Source organism: Sinohyriopsis cumingii, chromosome 12, assembly GCF_028554795.1.
Source record: "Sinohyriopsis cumingii isolate HCF-2022 chromosome 12, ASM2855479v2, whole genome shotgun sequence".
Lineage (NCBI taxonomy): Eukaryota > Metazoa > Mollusca > Bivalvia > Unionida > Unionidae > Sinohyriopsis > Sinohyriopsis cumingii.
The window spans coordinates 118,167,228-118,188,392 of NC_142972.1; the positions used below are offsets into that span (position 1 = coordinate 118,167,228).

The window sequence follows — 21,165 nt, forward strand, 5'->3', positions numbered from 1 at the left end:
TATTATACCACAAATTTATTTTACGGGAGGAGAGTTAAAAGTGTCCTGCAATGAAAGATACTCGGAGTTTGCTAATTATATTCTAAACACAAAATTAAGCAACAAAACTTTAAATAAACTTTGAAATTCTACTATGACAAAACAATGAGTAAAGCTAATTACAAAGTTATCACAACAAAAGACATTTATGTAATTTTTACTGTAAATATAGACTCTGCAATGTCCTTAATTAAAGTACCATAAGCAATTCAGTGATCGATTATCATTCAATAAATGAAACTGAAGATGAAAAAAAATTACCACATGCATGATGATACTTAAAATGACCCATCTATCTTACAAAGTGAAACAATAATATCCTTAAAAGGTATGTGCTTAATGATGTACAGTCTCGTCACATATTCAAAAGCTATAATCAATATATCTCTTGTACAACTAGTAAAGTTCGTTCTTACATGAACATTGCTCTTTTATGCTTCATGGCTGTTTACACACAAATACTTGTCTCATTTACCTTCAAATGACATGATATAATTCTTACAGAAATTGCAACCTAAATTTTCCAGTATCAATGTATAAAAAAGGTGGCTATTGTGTTAGAAAAAAGGATGCCTTTTAAAAATTCCATGAATACCATTTTAAAAATAGACCATTAATAAAAATAACATCCTTGTTTCTCAAAATGATGTACTAAAAGCAGCTTTTTCTAAAAAGAGACCCCATTTTTATCAAGCCTGATCACTCTGTTTCAGCTTCCACCAAGGTGGTCATGACAATCATTTTGTTTGAAAAAATAAAAAGGTGGAGGCGAGGTGGGGGAAATGAAGAAAAAATGAATTGGTTAAATATAATAAAGTAGAAATACAACGAAAACTTTAGCAACAAAAACAGTTAGTCAAACAGGCTAGTTTATATGATATGTTGTAAATTCCAATGCAGTCAAACATTAATTATAGACCATACACTTTTTTGAAACAGGACTAGCCATGAAGTTATCTCCCTTTGCCTGACTTGCAAGAATTGCATGTGCTAGCTGAACAGTGATCTTGCTGTCTATATTGCCATGTGCCAGTATTTCTGGTTTTATCTTCAATTTTGGTAATTGTATTTAGCAATACTTTTTCAAACTGGATGGCAAAAAATGTACAAAAATGTACAAACTGCAACTATTGTTAAGTTCCTTAATTATAATCCTCTGTGAGGCAATTATTAATTGTATTCGGAGATTAATTAAAAGTTGGCTTTTTACAAATATTTAATAGGTTTTGCATGAAAACAGATGCCTTCCACTTTAAATACTGTGATTAACTTGATTCATAATGAAGGCACTCCTCACTGATAGCATGTTATGATTATGGACAAAATGACAGGACTTTTAAAGTCTTACCTTTTGGTACCTGATAAAAGTAACATTGCAATAGGAGTACCAGGAATGGCATACTAAATGCCCACCCTGTCTTTAACATTCCCAGATTACCTTAATTTTGTTTATAAACTTTTTTTCTTTCAATCACAGTGACCTTGACATGTGACACCTTCTGGCTTAACAAAATTGTTAAGCTTCATGCCCACTGCAAGTGCATGCCATTGACAAAGCTGTGATTACAACTAATGTTACTTTGCAGAGACCATTTGCTCTTCAAGTCAGTGATCTAGACTTTTTGAAAATAAATAGGGTTCTTCTTTGCCCCAAGAGCAAGCTATCCACCAAGTTTCTTAACTGTACACGGTAAAGAACTCAGCTTGTTTTGCTGAAACTATTTTCTTTTTTCAGTCAGTGACTTTGACCTTTGGGTCTCCAAACTCATAAGTTCTGCTTTACCTCAAGTGCAAGCCATCCTCAAAGTTTAGTAACTTAGATCATAGAGAACTAGAGTTACTGTCCAGAAATCAGTTCGTTTTTCAGCCATAGTGACCTTGACCTTTAAACGTTTGACCCAGTTCTGCTTTGACCCAAGAACATGTTATCCATAAAGTTTGGTAACTGTTGATTGGAGACAACCTACTATTGTGTGGCAATGAAATTTGTAACCGAAAGATGGAAGTATCTATCGACAAAGAAGCATTCTGGGAGATATGGTAAAAATTTCATTCCAGACTATATTAAGATAGGATTTTGTTAGCATCATGACATTGTTCATAACTGAGAAAATTCAAGGTTAGATCACAGTTAAGAAGTACATGGGCTTTATACATTTTATTTACTACTGTACTGAAACTTTTTCATGTGAATGTCCTAACTCAAAACTCGTGAACTGTTCCCTCATGCAAAAGTTGGAATATTTACAAATAAAAACAGCAAAGGCAAACATTTTACTACAGTTAGAAACATAAGTTTCAGGGAAAATCATATCAAATAACAATTGTGTCAGATTAGAAGGTGGTCTCCAATTTTATTCTCTTACCTTATAAGACACAAGTTAAAATTGATTTCTAAATGATTTCTGAATGAAAACATGGTTCACACCTGGGAGCAATTCAGTCAAAATGGTGACCCCCAGTGCCTGTCATTTGCCCAATTACACAGAAAGTGAAGTTTTCTCAAGTTGACAGCTTTGCCCCTTTTTATTTCCATACGAGTACTACCGTACTGTCAGTGTAATACCATCTTGTGTCTTTTTTCTGTTTTAAAAACAACCTATAATAGATTCAACATAGCTTTTGCTTTTGATCAACTTTCAATTTAAAAGTTTCTGCAAAAATTCATACATTAAATTCCATGCATTTGAAGCAAATTAAAGAGGAAAGTATTACTCTCAGCAAGATATTGGCCAATTGCTAGCAAAAGAAAACGAGTCTTGTTCATATTTGACCCTGTAAAAATAAGCAGCAGAGGATTTGTACCTTGATAAGTCACTGTAAACTAAAACCAAATAGGTTTCTTTTTCAAAATGGAGTCACAACAAATCCGCTGCATATTTGTCCATTTCACATTTTTCCACAAACTATTTATAAAAAATTGGTCATTATAAATATCAGATTTGAATATTCTATATTTTTACCACATGACACTCACTTGTACCTATTTTCTGCAACTTCACCCAATTCTGGAAGGAAAAAGAGGTAACTGCCTGAAAATGTTAGTCCAGTGCGGAAAATGTTTCAAGTTGTTATGCAGTTTTCTATCTTCAATAGAATACTTTTGGAGACACTCTTTTATTACAAATAATTAAAATTTCATGCAAATGATCTTTTACTATGATTACTGGAATATTTCTTGAAGAAGAGGTTACAAAGCATTAAGTGATGGTTAGTATTGTAAAGTCATACCCTAAAGTTTAGTGAAACGAGACAAAGCCAATGGTTTCAATGATGAGAGTTTTCTCTAAATGTTGTTCAAAAACATTAGTTTCTTGTTACTAAATTCCATCAGGATTCAGTGTGATGACTTGAGGATTTAAAAATTGCTAACCCAGATTTACTGCGAAAACACCTAAGCAAATCCATCAAAACAATTGTTACAAGGTTTCTTTATTTTTTTGTCCTCATTTGATGGCACATCTGAATGATGTGTCCAACAACGAAAGGGCTTTATACCAGGCTGCTTTTTAAATAAACTTCAAAACCTCCAGGCACGGGATTTCTGTCAAATTTGGTCAAATTCTGAAGAGCAGTTCTTTTTAGATAAATTTGTGTAAATATTCTTCAGTTTATAGTTATGGCTGCCATACTGGATGATGTTAGCATCCATGGAACAAATCTGACAGACCACAAAGCCAAATTCTCCCCATAAAATCATGTGCAAATTATTCAAGATGTGTTTGATGTTTGATAAGACGTGTGAATTGATGATGCATAAAGGATAGGCCTTTATGAGCTAAAAACCAAAAATAGATAAAAACTGGACTCGAAGTAGTAAATCAGTTCATGTGGTAGACACATTTACCTGTGTATTTTGTTTTAAAAGAAAACACTGGTCTGATATTCAAGTGTATTTTTTCTTGCAGATACTATGTTTATGTACTGAAATTGAACGACTAAATTTAAAGAAAGAAATTTTTTTAAACACCACTCAACAATCAGAACAATGAAAGATTCTTAGACTAGGGGATGAAAAAGCAAAACCTGAACATGCCACTTGTACAATTCATTTTAAAACAAATTTAAAATACAAAAAGGCTAGTTTGTATATATCAACACCATTTTCAGAAAATTAATCCAAAGGACTTTATTTAAAAGTGAACTGTGAACCATGTCAGCTTTTACATAAAAATTACTTAATGTGGTTAATCAAGCTCTCTCAGTTGTGTCTATATCTATCTGATGATAAAGGTCTGTAGCCACTTCTTCATGATGATTTTGTTCAAATCATGCGTACAGTTTACTCATGAACACAACTATTTACACAATGAAGTAAAATGATAAATCATCTGAACACAGTCTGCACACCAACACAAACTCACCAAGAATGATGACACAAATAGATGAGAATATTGGACATGTTTGTCCAAGTGACTCTCACACAGGCAGATATATCCAAGCTTCAATACGCATTCTAAAAATGGAAAGGAGCAATATTAAAAGCCCTATTTATGGACCTAGTCCAGCAGTCCGGTCTTTGAGATGTTTTATAACACAGACATATAGCAATGATGAAAATCCAACAAATTATGGTTTAATATTTCCATTCCAGAAACTAGGACTCAACACGCAAGGTCAAATGTCAGTGCACACCAGCAAGATACACTGATGTAAAAATCCTTGATAAGGGCATGCAGCACATGACCTTCAGATTCTTCTCTAGTTCTGGATCATCACTGCATAAGATGAGGTCTGGTACTATTTTATGGCACTATACTGCTTGTTGTTTGTCCCTATCTTGATGGTCTGTGCTCTGCAGGCAGTTCCACCAGATGGCAAGCTTGATTAATTGAACAGCATTATATTTTCCAAGATGACCTAGCTAGGCAAGAGATCAAAATTGTCTGTCACCTGTACTAGTGGGACATGAAGTTCATCAATAGCAGGTGTGCTGTTGTGGTCACAATGTCCAATTTCTATCAATTTCCACTCCCATTCCATCTTCTGTACAGCATATAGACAATCTGCCTCTTGTTTCTGTCGCAATATCAATAGTTCCTGTAAACAAAGAAAGAAAGTGTTAATATTATATGAAGATTCAAGATGATGAGAAAAAGTCATTTTAAATAAACGAAATACAAGAATGACCAACATGGGGCCGTCCATTTAGTACATACGCATGGGGGGGGGGAAGGGTTAACCCAAATGCATATGCTTGAATATGGGGGGTGGGTCTACTAATAGTGTATGTATGCATAAGACATGGGGATAGGGCTGGGGGTGAAACCTCGATAATAATTTGTCTACATTGGCCTTCAAATGAGCCACAGCTACTGGGAGAAGTATGACTGTGAGAGAGGTGTTACTTGTATGCCACCGTACCCTTGATTGCTAGCTATCACACAGCTCAGCAGTGATTCTTACACATCATACAATCTGGCCTCACTGCTGGCTCAAGATTTAGGTGCCGTGGTTTTCAAGCATACATATGCACGTGTGCAGGGACAGGTCAAGCTTTGCTAGATTTTTGCGCATGTACTACATGGATGGCCCCCATTTTGTTTTTTTACATGGAATTCTGCCTTTGAGATGTGATTGTATGTGACAATGATATGATAGGCTATACAGAGTGGCTAGTATATTTGACAGAGGAAGAACCACTGGGAAGCTAAAGGTAAAAGGGACCATCTGGACACCAAGAAGAACTCATGTGAATAAAACTCTGTCAAAATGACTTTCCATTTAAGAGCAGTGACAAAAAGATTTTCAAGATGGCCAACATGGTGGCCATACTGGATATCACATTAGCGCCATTTTAATTTTGGACCAACAAGGCATTATACAAAGTCTTCTGATAAAAATTCCATGTTGTTATGTCACTGCCATTTTGGTGGAGTAGCAATAGCAACATTTTCAAGATAGCTACCATGGGGGTCATATTCCACTTAAGACTAACTGGACATCGTAAGAAGTCTTCTGGTGAAAGCACAATGTAGATATGAACAGCCGTCTATGAGAAGTAGCAATATTAAGATTTTACAGAGAGCCACATTAGCAGCCATACTGGAGGTGAGATTGGAACCATTTTCATTTGTGACCAAAAAGACATCACAGAAAGTGTTTCAGTGAAAAACTCCATGATGATGACCATACATTCAGGAGGTGTAATGATAACAATATGAGGTGTAATGATAACAATATGAGGTGTAATGATAACAATACGAGGTGTAATGATAACAATATGAGGTGTAATGATAACAATATGAGGTGTAATGATAACAATATGTTCAAGCTGGCTGCTGTGGATGCTATTTGATATGTGAGTGGCATTTAGGACCAACTAGTGTGAATGAGTGTGTCAAGTTTAATAACAATTCTCCAGGTGAAGTAGTGATAACAAACTTGTGCTAATGGATGGCTGACAGATGACAGACAAAAGACCATCCCACAAGGTCTTCATGTACATATAAAACTTAAAAGTACAGATAAAACTTAAATGTACAGATAAAACTTAAAAGTACAGATAAAACTTAAAAGTACAGATAAAACTTAGAAGTACAGATAAAACTTAAAAGTAAGGATAAAAACTTAACACAAGGTTAAAGGCCATAACTTTCAAGAGGCCAATAAAATCTCCCTAGACCAAATAATTTTTTATCTACACTAGTTCTCGGAATAGTAACAAATTCAGCAGGCATATATTCCTGGTTATTACAGCTACAGAATCCGAGAAGGAGGCAGGATCTTCCCGGAAATCTCTGCTGCTATATTCAAGAGGCCACTGATTCCTGATTTTTAGTACCTAAAAGAGCAATCACTATTAGTTGGCACCAACTCTCTTGCTTCCTGCAAGACTCTGGAATGGAAGAAGTTCAGGGAAAGGCTTATGCTGCTCTGGATTGTGATTCAGAACCTGCATGTTCAGCTGTTCTGGCAGGCATGGGGACGACTAGACAGTCCTCAGAATCTCGACTGAGGTAGTAAATCCATGATATTACATGACAGGAGTAATCAAGATTAGTCAGCACTCAGAATCCATTTCTTAGGTAAGACTTTGGAAATAAGACTGGTACAGGGAAAGGTGTGTTTTATTAAGCCAGTTTCAGATTTTTGGGGAAAGATCAAAGGTTGCCCAAGCAAGATGATGGTTGGGTACTTGACATTCCACCTCATCGCAAAATGGGTCAAATGCTGCAGGTACAGCTTTGATGAAAAAAAACGGGGATTCCACTGGGACAGCATGCCAACAAAGACTCTGCAGAATGAATGAATGTCCTTTCCAGATAACATATTCACTATGGCCTCCATCTCCTGGGGATCGATATATGTGAAGTACTCCTGAAAGTGGCAAACCCCACTCACTTGAAAGAAGGGCAGATTGTAATTCAAGTGGATGATGCTTTAGTCAGGCACCCTCTGTGATCATGGATCTGGTAGGTAAAATTTCAGTTGCCAATGGGATAAAAGGGTGGTCTGCAAAGGTTGACATTAACTAGCAGCACAGAGTATAAGAGTTTGCAGCCAAACTGAGAAGACCCAAGAGGCTAAGATATTTCCAGGCTTAAAACCAACTTTCCAAGTGGGATGGTGGAACACCACCAATTAAATCCTCAAAGGATTTTCTAGGGGACGACAAACTCAAAACAATGGAGTTTTGAACCCCATACCTGGATAACGAGATGGGATGGAATGAGATAGAATTTGCCCTTGTTGAAAAGTAATCCAAGACACAACATGATCAAAACAAAGTATTCACATCTTGCTACAATGGGATGCTTCTGGCCTACAAGATCTCCATTCTGAATAGAATTGGAGATCAATCTCAAGATACCTATGCTGAACTTGGGTGTATTTGTAGCTGGAGATGATGGAGAATTTCAGTTATTGTATAGGAACCATTTCCCTGCTTTCGGTCACAGTGACCTTGACCTTGATTTATTTTAGCCTGAAATCATAAGGGTTCTTCCATACTCCAAGTGCAAGACATCTACAAAGTTTGATTTCTGTAGACAGTAGACAACTAAAGTTATTGTGCAGAAAAATGAATTGGTTAAAGAAAGACATGGAATATCATAAAATAAATAAGCTCTGCCTTAAAGCAGGCATAGAAAAACTGATATATATAAAATTGGAACTAATAAAACCTTTACTATTAAATAAGGGAACATATTCCAATGATATCATCCAAGCCTAGTGAATGATTCTCTGCAATTCTGTTTTATTGTTGTTGTAGGTGCCATTTTTCAGCACAAGATAGGCTAGTCTGTAAAAAATGAGATCTGCTCTTCTCTACAAAATATGCAACTGCCACTATAAATAGGAAATTATTGAACACGTACCTTAATTTTTTCATACTTGTCATATACATCTTGAATCCAGGACAAGAACTGTCGACCACTGTATCTGGACCGAACATTCTTCTCTTTGCAATCATCAGCCTTAAGCAACAAAAGAAATTAATTAATGTAAATTTTGGTCCACACAATTCAATGAATGGAGCATGTGTTTAGTTGTGGAGACATTTGAGCAATTACATTTCTCAGAATGAAATTGCTAAGTTAATCATGTGTAAAAGTATCACCTTGTATGAACGAGAGACCTACAACTGCTATGACTCTAAAAAACTAAAACTTGTGCCTTTTTGAATTTTTTTATATCAATTTCATGTCTGTGCTAAATACTTACTATAAAGTATAACAAAGAATCTTAGTAAACACAATTACACCTACAGATCCAGATGTGCCATCTTATAATGCCCTGTGAGCATATAACTTGTGCCCCCAAATCAATTTATCCCACAGAAATACTTTGGTTTCACCTTTACTGTGGAAACTAGCCGAGATAACATAGTTCTTCACTCTAGCTTTTTTCTTATCAAAGATACAGACTGACCAAAGTTTTGGAACTTCAAGTTCCTTGCTAAAGAAATTCTCTAGAAATATGTTGATTTTGAACTATAAGAACAAATCCCAGTTTGTCTGTGTATTATTGGATGGCAAATAATGGTCAAGAACTATCTAAAGTTGGAAGTGCATTATAACTGGGAAAAAATCAAAATCTAGGAGAGTTCATGACACCTAACAACATAAATAATGAACAAATAACTAAGTGATGCTCATACAGCATTTTTGCAGGGGCATTGTTAAAATATCAATAAGAAATGTAGCAAAATTCTATCCATGAAGATGCATGTGTGTGTGAGATTTCGATTTTTAACATAGCTTTAAACATTTTCCATTCATATCGCTTCGATGTCTGCAGTGTGGCATGATGTCCCATCTAGTCACATTATCCTGACACCAGGCTGACCAGTCCTAACACTAACCAGTCCTAACACGAGGCAGATGTTAGTATAATTTTTGTAAGATGTAAACAGAATATTGTTAAATCACTTTCCATCATTTCCTATATGATTTTTCTGTACAATACAATATATATATATATATATATATATATATATAATCTTTTCAACCTTGCTTACTCAATCTGCATTAGTAGTCATTATCATTATTAAACATCAAATCACTAATATTAACTCGTACAGACAGTTTCTATAATTCTGACACAAGGCCTAAATTCAGAAAATAGTAGTAAATGAGCAAAATTCAAAGAAAATTTACAATGACTTTAGACACACACCCCCACCTCAATCAAAAGATTCTCAAGATCGTTTTTTTTTTATCCAATGTACACATCATCCATGGTGAAGGTACATGGTCAAGAACTGAAACAATTTTGCTGAAGCCATTTTTCTTCTTTGAGTCAGTGACACTGACCTTTGGCCCCAAAATCAACAGGTTTCTTCCTAACCCAAAGTTTAAACAAGCCACATAGACCAGTCTAGGTCTGTAATGTAGGACTAATGTTACTGTTCAGAAACCATGTTTCTTCTTTCAGTGTGATCTTGACCTTTGACCTTTTGACCCTGATATCAAAAGGCTTCTTCCTTACCTTGAAATGCAAGTCATCCAGAAAGTTATTCTGCAGCAAGATAACTGATAACAAACAGATGGACAGACAGATGACAGCATAATATGCTTGGTCTTATAAATAAAACTAACAAAAGACCTAAAGGTATGAAAATGTCCATGGAAAACAAGCTTTGGAATAACTAATTAAAAAATACTTATAACAGCGGAAAATTACTAATAATTAATCACCTAGAGTGTTTTAAATAAGGGAACTGAAAACCTGCCTTACCCACTGGATAAATTCTGCTTGTATTTCTTTTTTTGACACTGTAGGTTATATTTACAACCATCAAGCAATAAAGCAATGGTATGACTATTGACCTCTATTGGGCAATTGTGAGTACATGACAGTGATCAAACAGTCTACCAAGAGGCGGTACTGAGGTAGTTTTTTTATTATTTACAATTTTGCGATCAACTTGAGGCCTCTGTGAGGCACTCTATATAATTTCACCATCTCCAACACCCACCCTTAATACACCTCTCCCTTGATAACTCACGCATATCGGGGTCCAAAAACACAGACCACACTATAAGCGAAGGTGCGAGTTAGTGAGGGACCTCCCAAAAATCTGCTAGGCATCCAGAGAACTTCGTGGTTTCGGGTGGGGGTGGGGGGAACTGGGCTGTTTAATGACTGAATCCTCATTTTATAATCACATCATGAATAACTAAAGCACCTTTTCTGATTAAGTTGTTCATTATTTTCTATAAATTACGTTTATTTTTTAAATGTCCGACATCTGAAATATTTATAACATGATTCTAACTGGTTTCAACAACGAACACGGCATACAAGAACATTTGTGTATTACATCACTGCTTTTTGTTTTGTTGATTAGTCAGATTCCCAGAGTGATGTGAAATAGTATCTTGTGAAACAATGATTCTGCAAAGCTGGGAACCAGACCAAACAAGATTCCTTTTTATCAAAAACACGAAACATTTATTTTGCAAGACAATCATCTGCGTCTACTCAAATTCTGTATTGCTCATTTAGTAAAACATTGATGCTGGGATTTCATTGCAAGTAATAGTGAAACTAATTATCGTCCTTGAGTATATCTCATGTGCGCATGCCGAAATTACTGAAATTCATTTTCCCCGTATCTGTGAAACAAAGCTCTTTATTTTACAAACAATTCATTTTGCTTGATTGCCTTGCTATCTTCAATACCAGTTATGACTGAGTAGGTTAAATTAAGGTAATTTAATTACATACACAATAACATTTATAACAATGTTTAATTGATCAAATGAAATGAGCTGTCCGATGCATGACAAGGGCCGCTGGTTGTTAAGCATGTAGGACTTGTATGCCTTTTAATTTTTTTAATTCAACCTCCTTTATTTGATTCAAAAGACGTAATTAACATGATAATATAATAGGAAGCCCGCTTTTTATTTAGTGCAACAATACAACAAATGCTTCTGCTCATCCAATACCAAAACATAATTGTGTTCTCAGAGAAATGCTCGTGAACATAGCTGGTACAGTAGATTGACATTTTTTATGTTTAATTACTTGGACACTTTGCATTTATGATAATACTTAAAAGAAACTAACTGAAAGAACTATAACACAACTTTCAATTGATAAAAAAATTATTTGGTATTTATTTATTAAAGTACTACCTCCACTAGGCATAAGTGACATTTTCATTGATCAAACTTTCCTTGAATATCGTTAAATGCGGTGTCCTAAGAATGTCGTTTGGGAAGAAAATGTAAAAAATTATATAACTTCTTATTAAAAGTTGATATTTCATGATGTTGATTAAAGTTTCCAAGTCCTATCTACCATTTTTGATGATAAAACAAGCAATATATATCAGTTTCTATTAACAATTTTGATTGCGACATTCTTCAAGTTTAACAAATAGGGATAAATTTTTGGGGTATTTTCTGGAATAAAAAATGGGATCCATGCCTGACCTCACGTTATAAGCGGGTTTGCAAGTTATCAGAGCACGAGTTATCAAGGGTGTGGTGTAAGTGCATCATCAATGACACAGTATATATCTGCCCAAGGTTAATAGTAATCTGGGCAGATAAGTATAATTTTGTACAGAAACCATTTTCATCTTTTGGCCACAATTACCTTGATCTCTGACTTCTTCCTTGCTGCAAGTGCAAGCCATCTGCACATTTTTGGTCAATGCAAGCCATACACAGTGTTTGGTAACTGTGGATGGTGGAGATTTCAAGCTAGCATGTGCAAATCAGTCTTTTCTTCTATTTTTTTCACAATGACTTTGACTTTTTGACCCCAAATTGATAGGGTACTTAGTTACTGCAAGTGCAAGATGACCACAAATTCTGGTAACTAAAGATGATGGAGAACTTGAGTTACTGCAATAAAACTATTGTTATTCTTTCAGAGACATTTACCCCTGACCTTTTGAACTTCAAATCAATAAAGTTCTTTCCACCCGAAGCCATCCACAAAACTTAGTATAATGGAGAACTCAAGTTATTGTACAGGATTAATTTTGATCTTTCAGCTGCAGCAACCCTGACATTTGACCAAATCGATAGGTTCTTAATGCTGCAAGTGCAAACCATCCACAAAGTCTGCAAAAATCTGAATGTTGAGAACTCTAGTTGGTGTGCCAAAAAAACATATTTCTTCTGTGACCTTTAACCTTTTGGCCTTGAAACTGATAGGGTTCTTCTGTAACCCAAGTCATCCGTAAACTTTGGTAACTGTAGACTGTGGACAACAACAGCAGAAATTAAATATAACTGATGGACATAATACACTCTAGCCAATAAATCAGCTTCTCACGCATGCTGATACTGATTTTCGGTTTAGGGGCTGATATCACCTGTTCATTAAAAGCTGCAAAATCTGCCACCAATTTTGGCTCCACACATAGGTGGTGTACATTTTTTATACACGTACTGATATTTCTTGTGGCTGTGGAGCCATCGTCAGCTGAAGGGTTCTTTTGGTGACATGTATATTTTATATTTCCAGAGCAAATCCTATTTTTGGCGACTTGTAAATCCACGTGGAATAGCACAACCATCTTTTCTGTGGCCATTTTGAATTTCGCGTGATATATGGCTGTTACCAATTACCAGCATGTGTCTAAAGTGTATTCATGTTTGTTTCAGAAAGATTTGCATGCAGCAAAATTGCACATTTTCATGAACAGACGACATCAGACTCACACATTATCTACCAGTATCAACACAGATTTGGGGGGTTGATTTATCTGACTAAATACACCTGATAGTGGGTGTACAAAAGCCTGTTTTTTTTATCTATGAAGCTAGTCAACTAAATTGCCTTCACTACTGATTGGGAAGTTCTGCAACCTCCAACAATTCCAGTACAAACTCAGGATCTGTTCAGTTATGAGACTCAATTACGTCTTTGTTGGTTACCAAGTGGAAAATGACACTTAAAAACTGCTGATTTTATGATGATTAACAAGGGAGTTTCATCACTCCAACATCACAAAAAAAAAATATTTCATTTATGAGAAGAATACCAAGAAGTCCCAAAATCATGGTGATTTATAAACTATTTTCACACATAAAAAATTAAAAATGTATGTTCTTTTACACAGATTTTGCTATCCTGGAAAACTTGGTGCATCAATGTGTGACAAGGTACCTGCAGCTCTTCTGTACAGTAAAACATGGGCAATCAAGAAAATAGAATGTACTACCTGTTCATGGTCAAGGATATTGTATATCTCCTCATCTCTCAGTATTGTGCACACACTGAGAGGAATTATCTGATTCACCGATGCACGAGCAGCTCGACCATGCTCTCGTAAAATCTCCTGCTCCACTGACAGCCTCAGTTTTTCCTGTAAAACATGGGTACAGACATTAAATATTCAACCAGAGTGTAATCATCAATTACAAAGTGCACCTGTACTTTTACTAGTCTCCAGTAGCTATTGCAAGTATCATCACTTAGGTGATCTTGGCCTCTCTTCCAATAAAATATTTGAATTGTGATCTTTACATTTAAACTTTTAGTCATTTTAAAATTTGAAATTTTTTCTTTAAAATTGCACTATATGGTTAGTACATGAATAGTGTTGAGATACTGTGAAACCATATATAGTATTGGCAGACCCTCTGATCTGTTTGTACCCCCTAATGATTGTGAAAATGAAAAGCATCAAGCATATATAAACAATGCACAAAACTTTCATATGTAACAGTCAACATATTGACATTTCATATCTAAAACTGTCAACATATTGATATTTCAAAAACCAAATGGAAGCTCTCAATGTAAACCAGTTTTCAGACTGCTCGATGTTCTTTTCTGATTTCTAGAACAGTCCACTTCAGTAAAAACTGTGTCTGTATCCAATATTTGCAATGTCTGGTTGTAATATTTCTAAAACCTATCATCAAAAATGTAAAGGAGGAACTCTTGTCTTCAAAGAGATGTAACCCCAAAACTGATGGAATTATTATGTTTATCAAGGATGGTTAACTACATCACATCCTGTATATATGTATTCAAAGAGATGTAACCCCAAAACTGACAGAATTATTATCAAAGATGGTTAACTATATCACATCTGTTACTTGAAAACATAGACTTGTCCATGCAAATATGGTGCTGGTGTTAATATATGAACTTCAATCAGATTCCAAAAGCCCAACAAAATAACACAGCTTTGGGACCCTCTTGTACCAATCAGGATAGAATTATAAATTGATGAATTAAATGAAAGTGTTTTGTGAATTTAATACATCCCTGATGCCCTTTGTTTTAAAATTGGTAGAAGGGTACAGAGAAATGGGAGGGTGTGCAGATACCATACCTACCTTAACTGATGTGACAAGTCATAAACGAGCTAACACAATAAAAGAAAGAGGATTCTTTTTTATCATAACAAAGTAGAGGTAATAAGTTGATAATAAAAAGGTTAATGTTTCTGTGTAAATTTTTATAAAATTATTGTTGTGAATATCTGTTTAAAAAGCTATCATTGTCCACCCTTGAAACCAGCAGCCAGTGAGTGACAGCCAGAAGTATAGAAACCAGTATTACTGGGTGAAACTCACAGGCTTCAGCAGCCAGTAAGTGACAGCCAGAAATATAGAAACCAGCATTACTTGGTGAAACTCACAGGCTTCAGCAGCCAGTGAGTGACAGCCAGAAGTATATGTTCATGCATCAATAATTGTCTTTAGCCAACTGTGAGGCCTCACATGAAAAGCATGCAGCTTGCAGTCCACTTACCTAATTCTTATACTCATTTACTTGTGCCATACACAGCTGACTTGCTGAGAGTAACATATCACAATATACAATGTGTGCCAGTAATATGGAATGTTTACCTTTGAATAAACATACTTATTCCTAATTCCAACTGCACTGGTCATAAAGGGTCTTCTGAGTACAGCATAGATGAATCAATGTGTCATAAGCATGAAAATGTAACTGTTAATATAGCATACAATGCAGGTCAGTGACCTTTGGCTTTTAAATCATTATAGTAACAAAGATGCATCCAGTTATCAAATTTCATAGCTGGAACATAAACAGCAGCCAACAAATTAACTTTTTTGGTTGTTGTGGCAGCCAGTATTTGGAGAAGTACTCAAGAAAACCCCAGAAAAATATACCAACCCTCAAGAAACTACGTTGGCCAAGATGAGACTCAAACCCAAGAGAACGGAGGTGAGATGTGCCTTAGACCACTTGGTGCCTCTCACAAGAAATGAACTTTTAACCCAATTTTTTTAAAAACAAAATCACTGAAAATGAAATACAAAGTCACACAGACTTTATGCCTTTTTGACATAAAAGTCTATGTGACTTCCATTTAATTCTCAATGAAATTAGATTAAATAACTCAAGACAAATCAACTCACCAAGTTGTATGATTTTAGGTAGGGTATGATTCTAGGTAGGGTATGATTTTAGGTAGGGTATGATTTATGATTTTAGGTAGGGTATGATTTTAGGTAGGGTATGATTCTAGGTAGGGTAATATATGTATGCACATAATGAGCCTAAAGCTCATGTGGTAACAAGCTAAATGAAACAACTTTACCTAAGCCAGCAAAATGTGAAATACAGCTCATGGTGCCCCGTTTTTTGGTACGAGTATATCACCCATCACAGAGTTTTTAAGTAGTACAGCAATAACAGTAAAAAATGCCAAATTTAAACAAATTCGGTGAAGTGTGAAGTATGTGTCACATTCACCTACTTTTAAGATGAGGATGTACAGTAGTACTTGTCAAGATTCACCTTCTCACCAGGTTTTATTATTCCAGGTAAAGCAGTATTATACAGCAGATATAACATCACTGTGGTTTTGAGTTAAATACAGAAACATTAGCCAGTAAAATGTTAAATATGGGGTCACAAAGACCTTTTGTTGAAAGGTTTGTGGTACCAACACAGGTACATACAATCACCTAGTTTGATTCACACATAAACTGTACTTGAGACTGAAAACAAGGCAAAAATGCATCAAATATGGGTCACACAGACTTTGTTGGTTTTGAGCTAAAATGCTAAACCTTAACCCAATCCAGTAAAATGTGAATGTATCTCACAGTGAAACAAAGTTTCATAATTCCAGGTGTAACTGTATTTATACATTGTGCATGTTACCTGAGCTAAACATGAAAGCTTGACAAAGAATGTACAATTAATGCACATGTTTGTACCAAATTCAACCCCCTCAGTCCCCACCAATGGGGGGTAGGTGCAGTGAGAACCATTCAAAACTGTTGCCCCGGGACTAGGGAAAAAGGATGTCTGACATCCAATGAGAGTTCACACATGCATTTGTATCTGTGTGGACACCAATTCCGAGGGGCACAATAGCTAAACTCTACTGAGGTGAGCTAAGAGTGAGATTATCTGTACAAATACAACATTTTTCTTAATATTTATTAAACTGTGATTGTTCTTTTTCTTTTTTTTTAAATGTCTTTAGTTCTGATAAATATCCCTATCATGATTTCAAAAAGTTACTCCAATTCTGTAAAACAAAACTGTTATTTTAAATGTCTTTATGAATCTTGCTATTCTGACTTGCACTTGACCCACAGAACTCACAAAAATAAAAAACGAAGTTGCAAATCTGTGTTTGATTAGTTACAATTACTCTACCAAGAATGGTGTTGAGATAATATCTCTTTCTCTCTCTCTCTCACACACACACACAAGCATATACGCATGTACACACTGTGAGTTAAACATGTATTCATGCATTCTCACCACGCTCCAGAACCCCTAACTGACAAGGAATTTCAAAGATCCAGACACTGTTACACTGTACTAGCAGTTATCAACCAGTACAGGAAATAATGCAAGTGATGAGAAGAAGAAGGAATGATGAAGAATAAGAAAAACAGTAAGAAACAGGTGAGTATGATTTAAACGTACCCTTTCAATTAGGTGTTGTAGCCTGAGTTTGTACCGAGCACCCTCCTGATGTATGAACAAATCTCTCATGGGACCTTTGACTGAATTTGGTGGAGATAGCTAAAATGATACAATAATGGTTTTGTGAAACTTAAGTATGCAGCCTACCAGCAACCTATTGCTTATCAAACACTTTTATCAAATCATACTGCAGCCTATTGCTTATCAAACACTTTTATCAAATTGTACTGCAGCCTACTGCTTATCAAACACTTTTATCAAATCGTACTGCAGCCTATTGCTTATCAAACACTTTTATCAAATCGTACTGCAGCCTATTGCTTACCAAACACTTTTATCAAATCGTACTGCAGCCTATTGCTTATCAAATACTTTTATCAAATCATACTGCAGCCTTTTGCTTATCAAACACTTTTATCAAATCATATTGTACACTGCAACACTGAAAGACACAGGCCCAGTAATACATGTACATTAATTTTCACCCAGCTGAAAATATTATTGCAAAACAATATTTTTTCTTTACTACTGTGATCAACACAACATTGTCAGTACTCTATATTTCACCATTATTTGAATGAGGCCTTTATCATCTATGACAAACTATACTGGGACTAAAATTCAAATACAAGAAATCCATTAAGTTTCTGCTAATTCAAAATATTCATGCCTCTACTTTGCACAGAAACTAGGGCTTGTTTAGGAACCTGGAAAAATTTAGATTTCCTTTTTTGTTATTTTTTGTAAAAAGCAAGTTAATTTGCATGAATTTGCTGTGCCAATAGGATTAACAGCTAGAACGCTACATAAATCAAATAAACTTCCTAAATTTTACAATAATTTTGGAAATTTACAAACTTATATGGGTATATATCATGCATCAAAATAATGACTGTTTTTATACAAAATGAGGAGATATTTATTTTTGTTAACACATTTCATCCATGGACTGATAGAGTGGAGTAATGGGTGAATGTCACAGAACAGCTGTATCAGAAATACTTCAGAGCTAAATAGATTGTAATGAACGAGTTTTCTTGTAAGGATTTTCATTCTTTGTTTACTTACATTCAAACGTGAATGTGAATTCGTGTGTGGCCTTGGCAAGCTTGCAGTCTAGTTTGATAACAGATGCTCTATCCAACTTTTAGTTGTTACTTTAATTTAATAAATTTGGCTTACACAAGCTTACACAATCAACACTAATCAATACCAGATTTATCAATTTTCAATAACACCTTTACATTTCAGATTTAAAACTTTTGTATAAAACACCTGACAAGTGATTTTGCAAGTACTTCTTGTAGAATTTAAGTAATTTATTTACATGTACCACAAATACTTTTAAAACTGCTTAAGTTTCAAATTTAAACAGCTGGCAAGTTAATGTCATCAATACAGTGCCATGGCTAAGAATTATGTTCCCTATAGAAATTCATTCCGTAAAAGGCAGCATGGCATTTATTATCTTTCATATATGCCCATCTATAAAATGGGTCCTACTGCAAAATACATAGACCTTGATCTGTCATTGCATAATGCACCTCTAGTTCGAAGTCCGTGTTGTTTGTTCTACTGATTACTAACAAACTACATTGATCCAGACTTGCTGGCACATTATGTAAAGGCAGATCTGGATCTAAGCAGTCTGTAGTTGGATCTGAGTACTAAGCAAGTATTTATGGAAGATGGGTATTATGCCCATGACATTTTTGTAAGTTGTGTCAGTATTTATGGAAGATGGGTATTATGCCCATGACATTTTTGTAAGCTGTGTCAGTATTTATGGAAGATGGGTATTATGCCCATGACATTTTTGTTGTTATTGTAGGGTTTAGCGCCATTTTTCAGCACACGATAGGCTATACATGGCGGCCAGTATTAATGGTGGAGGAAGAACCCTGGAAAACCCCGGAAAGAACCACCGACCCAGGAGAAGCTACTGGCAAGCTTTCTCACATACCCACATTAGCCGAATCCTAGACTCGAACCCACGCAGAGGTAAGATGGCAGTGATCTGTAACGGACAGCACTTTAGACCACTCGGCCACTCGGGGCCCCGACATTTTTGTAAGCTGTGTCATTATTTATGGAAGATGGGTATGATGCTCATGACATTTCTGTAAGTTGTGTCAGTATTTTTTCAATGTTACTGAAACCTTAAGCATTGCAAATGAATGGCATGTTCATCGTAGATTTTTCAGTTCAGCTGCATCAAATGGTCTCAAGTTACGTTTTAAATTGCAAGCTAAATTTGGATCAAAGATTTCTTCTTTTCTAAACCTGATATGCATGATGGCAACAGCAGGTGAACTAACTTACCATTTTGGGGTGGAAGACCTTTTTTTTTTATTATACAAAAAAATGTCTAAGTATCTCATACTACTCAAACATATGAGGGAGAAACTACAATCAGCTTTACATGTTCATAGGTCTACTTTTTCAACTAGTTCTTTACACAAAAAAAAAAACAAAAAATGCATTGAAGAAAAAAACTGACGAGATGTGCAGGTAAGGATTGTAGATCTTGAAACACATTGTGAGTCATAGATGTTTCCTGTTGCTGTCATAAGAGTGGATAAGTTAAGTGGAGTTTAAATCTCTCTCTCTCTCTCTCTCTTGTCAATTTCCTCCAGAAAAAGGTTGTGTGGACAGAAAGATAAATGAACAAAAAATAACTTATGACAGAGTTTAATATCATTTTAGTTTTAAGAGAAGCAAATACCTCAAGCCACCATGCAGCAATCCCTCCAAATCTGTTACAAATCTAAATAATTCTGAATCTGGGAAGCTGAGACTTTATCTCAAGGCTGTGTACATGACAGATTCATTTATAAATAAATCTGTGAAGTAAAGACTATATCCCCAAGGCTGTGTACATGACAGATTCATTGATAAATGAATCGAGGAAGTTGAGACTATATCCCTGGGCTATGTACATGACAGATTCATTGATAAATGAATCGAGCAAGTTGAGACTATATCCCAGGGCTATCTACATGACAGGTTCATTGATAAAATAAACTGGGAAGTGGAGACTATATCCCCAAGGCTCTATACACAACAGATTCATCGATAAATGAATCGAGGAAGTTAAGACTATATCCCAAGGCTCTGTACATGAAAGATTAATTTATTAAAGAATCTGGAAGTTGAGACTATATAAAGGTTCTGTATGTGCATGACAGATTCATCGATAAATTAATGTGTGAGGTTGAGACTATATCCCAAAGACTCTGTATGACAGACTCGCCAGTAAATGATTCTGGGAAGTTGAGACAATATTCCAAAGGCTCTGTATATGATAGACTCATCAATAAATAAACCAACAGATATGTTTACACTGCACTCTTGTGGAATATTACTTTATAGGGGATGGCTGTGTCAGAGCACCTGCCTATCAACACCCATGAAATGCATGCGGTATAATTGTGCAGAAAAACAGTCATTTCCAAAGTTGGTGATATTCAGACCATTGTTAATAACACATCCAAATTTCCAAGAAAGCCCTAATCAACTTCATTCTAACTAAAACTATCCCACTTATACGTATGGTAATTACCACTAACCAGCTTTCCTATATAAGCAGGACTACTACCAGTAAACAGCTACCATTTTGTCTACGTCAATGTCTGCTTTTGACAACTGACAATAAGTCCATTGTATCACTTCAGTGATGTTCTGTTACAATGAGATGAAGAAATAGCTACTTGACTATTGTAGGCACTATCCGCCCAATATAATTAGCACATAGTTGATTGATTCACTGGGATCTGGCATCCC

At 35.4% G+C, this 21,165-nt stretch overlaps 1 protein-coding gene across 1 annotated transcript in view; it reads right to left on the bottom strand.

Moving 5' to 3' along the window:
- The window catches only part of LOC149787328 (uncharacterized), a 147,997-nt gene continuing 126,832 nt past the window's right edge, over window positions 1–21,165 (bottom strand). Inside the window, exons 12-15 of the mRNA XM_089977870.1 lie at window positions 17,383–17,481; window positions 13,673–13,816; window positions 8,361–8,459; window positions 1–5,079 (exon numbers count right to left, since the gene is read on the bottom strand). Of these exons, the coding sequence (XP_089833996.1) occupies window positions 4,900–5,079; window positions 8,361–8,459; window positions 13,673–13,816; window positions 17,383–17,481 (522 nt within the window). The 3' untranslated portion in view covers window positions 1–4,899. The remainder of the gene's footprint in view (window positions 5,080–8,360; window positions 8,460–13,672; window positions 13,817–17,382; window positions 17,482–21,165) is intronic.